The following is a 2,500-nucleotide window of genomic DNA, read 5'->3' as shown; positions in this document are numbered from 1 at the left end:
TTTATCCGTATTATCAGGTAAACGGGTTCTACAAATGTTAATCTATTCTTTAAGGAAAGTTATCTCTTATATTTCACAATTTCCAGGTATGAATAAGAGAACTAATAAAGAGAAATTCGTGTTGGTGGTATCGTGTTTACATAATTTAAACGGCAAAGTTACACATTAGTTCTTTATCGTTAACTTTTACTATGCCTTATTTACCTTCCTGGTTCTATTACTTGTCATTCTAAAATGGAGTCTGAATGTGATGATATTGAAATGTTGTCCTAAATGTTGATTCTAATCACACTCCCTGCTATCAATGGTTTTACTTTTGATAACCTTTGCTTGGTTCAGAAGTCAAGATGATAATGCTGGGAGAACTGATTGAAATCTAAATGGCAAAGTAGTAAGTCCTAAGTTAAATATTGTGGGGAAATGCCGTAGAATTTTCTCTCCCAATTATCGAACAACTGTTTTTTAGCTTTTATACGGTTTGTATTGCATCTAAGGGTCCTATGTATAACTCAAGGTGATGTGTTCCATTCGTGTTTTAAACTGCATCATCAACATTTAAAGTAATAAGATAACTATAACTGAAGTTCTGCTTTGATAGGATTATCAAGAACGTTATTCGTTCTTTCGCAAAAACGCTCGTCGGAAAAGTTTAGTTTTACCTTACGTCCTCTCCACAGAAAACGGGGATTCTAAGAACATCGAAACGCGTAAAGGGAGGACTCTAGAAAAGTGTAAATAGAGATTATTAATTCCATTATCGCGGGTAAGCAAATCTCTTGTGGAACATCAATGCACTCACGTCTACACGCTTTCAAACACGACATCCTTTACGGAGAAGAGGACCATGCAAAGGTCATCTATAACAAAGACAAGACCATCTGATGACTCTATTCATAGGTGATATAGATGTGAGCGGACAATAGCATCCACCTGAGCTCCCTCTTCGCTGAAACAACAAAGCACACTGGCAGACTAGACAGATAGCTAATCAGCCCGCCGTCCTGCCAAACAACCGCCTCGTGCCAAAGACTAAGGGGCTAACAACCCATCCATTCGCTGGATTGTTTATGCATCTATTCCTCCTTTGTGAGCATCTATTGGAAAGCGGAGGTTGTGAGGTCGTGTTTGGTGATGCTGACCATGAACTGGTGGATGACCGTGACGAAGGGGAGTTGTTGCCGTTGTCCGAATCCCTGGAGAGGCTGGAGACGCGTTGTCCCTGTGCGTGCGTTGGCGCTGGCTCCGTCTTCCCGCCCTCGCCGCCGGTTTTGCCTGCCATCCGTGCGCGACAGAGGTCCTGCGGAACACGAGGCAAAATGCGTGTCATTTTTTATTTATTTATCTATTTATTTATTTATTTGTCACCAACATTCTTTTGTAGATGTTGCTACTGCCGTTATTGTTGCTGTTGTTGTCGTTGATAATGATAAGAGATGATAAGGAGTATAAAAGCTGATATCGATGATGATAATGATAATGATAAAAATGATAACAACAACAAAAGCAATAACAATAATAATTATAATAGGAAGGACAATAATGATCATAATAATGATAATAGTTACAATAATAATAATGATAATCATAATAAAAGTAATAACAATAATGATGATAATGATAGTAATTGTATTTATTACTATTATCATTATCATCAGAATCATTATCATAATCATCCCGATTATGCTATCATCATTGCTATTATCTTTATTATTATGATTGTTATTTTTGTTATTATTATAATCATTATTATTATCGTTACTATTATCATCATAAAATTATAATCTCTTTATATATATAGAGATAGATAGATAGATAGATAGATAGATATATGTTTATACATATATATACATATATGTATAATGTATATGTATATACATATATATGTATATGTACACAGACACACACACACACACACACACACACACACACACACACACACACACACACACACACACACACACACATACATACATAAACATGAGGCATATACGTTATTCTGTCACCACCATCACTCATATTCTTTCATCTCCCCTCCCCTCTCCCTCCCCCTTCTCCCTCCCCCTCCCCTCCCTCCCCCTCCACCCTTCTCCCTCCCCCTCCCCCTCCCTCCCCTCCACCTGACCCTCTCCATATCATGCAAATGCGACCCAAAGGAAATTTTTTACGACACTTCCTCCGTAAACACGTTTAATTTTTCCTTTGGGTAACTTAACACTGTAATTATGGTGGGAAAAGGTCGCAGGGAAAATCTCTCTCTCTCTCGCTCTCCCTCTCTCTCTCTTTCTCTCTCTCTCACTCTCTCTCTCTCTCTCTCTCTCTCTCTCTCTCTCTCTCTCTCTCTCGATCTATTTCTCTCTCTCTGTCTCTCTCTCTCCCCTCTCTCTCTCTCGCTCTATTAGACCATCTTTATCTCTAGCTCTTACTTTCCTCTCTCTCTCTCTCTCTCTCTCTCTCTCTCTACTCTCTCTCTCTCTCTCTCTCTCTCTCTCTCTCTCTCTCT

General features: G+C 38.7%; 1 protein-coding gene across 10 annotated transcripts in view; it reads right to left on the bottom strand.

The window, feature by feature from the left end:
- Window positions 1-2,500, bottom strand: part of IA-2 (tyrosine phosphatase IA-2) — a 267,355-nt gene that overhangs the window by 13,689 nt on the left and 251,166 nt on the right. For all 10 annotated transcript variants that reach the window (XM_070140203.1, XM_070140206.1, XM_070140212.1 and 7 more), the window contains one exon: window positions 1,140-1,297. In XM_070140203.1, the coding sequence (XP_069996304.1) occupies window positions 1,140-1,297 (158 nt within the window). The remainder of the gene's footprint in view (window positions 1-1,139; window positions 1,298-2,500) is intronic.

This window comes from Penaeus vannamei, chromosome 26 (genome assembly GCF_042767895.1).
Source record: "Penaeus vannamei isolate JL-2024 chromosome 26, ASM4276789v1, whole genome shotgun sequence".
In the NCBI taxonomy this organism is placed as follows: domain Eukaryota; kingdom Metazoa; phylum Arthropoda; class Malacostraca; order Decapoda; family Penaeidae; genus Penaeus; species Penaeus vannamei.
The sequence above is the reverse complement of the archived record's forward strand: the minus strand, read 5'-3'. Positions and strand labels throughout refer to the sequence as shown.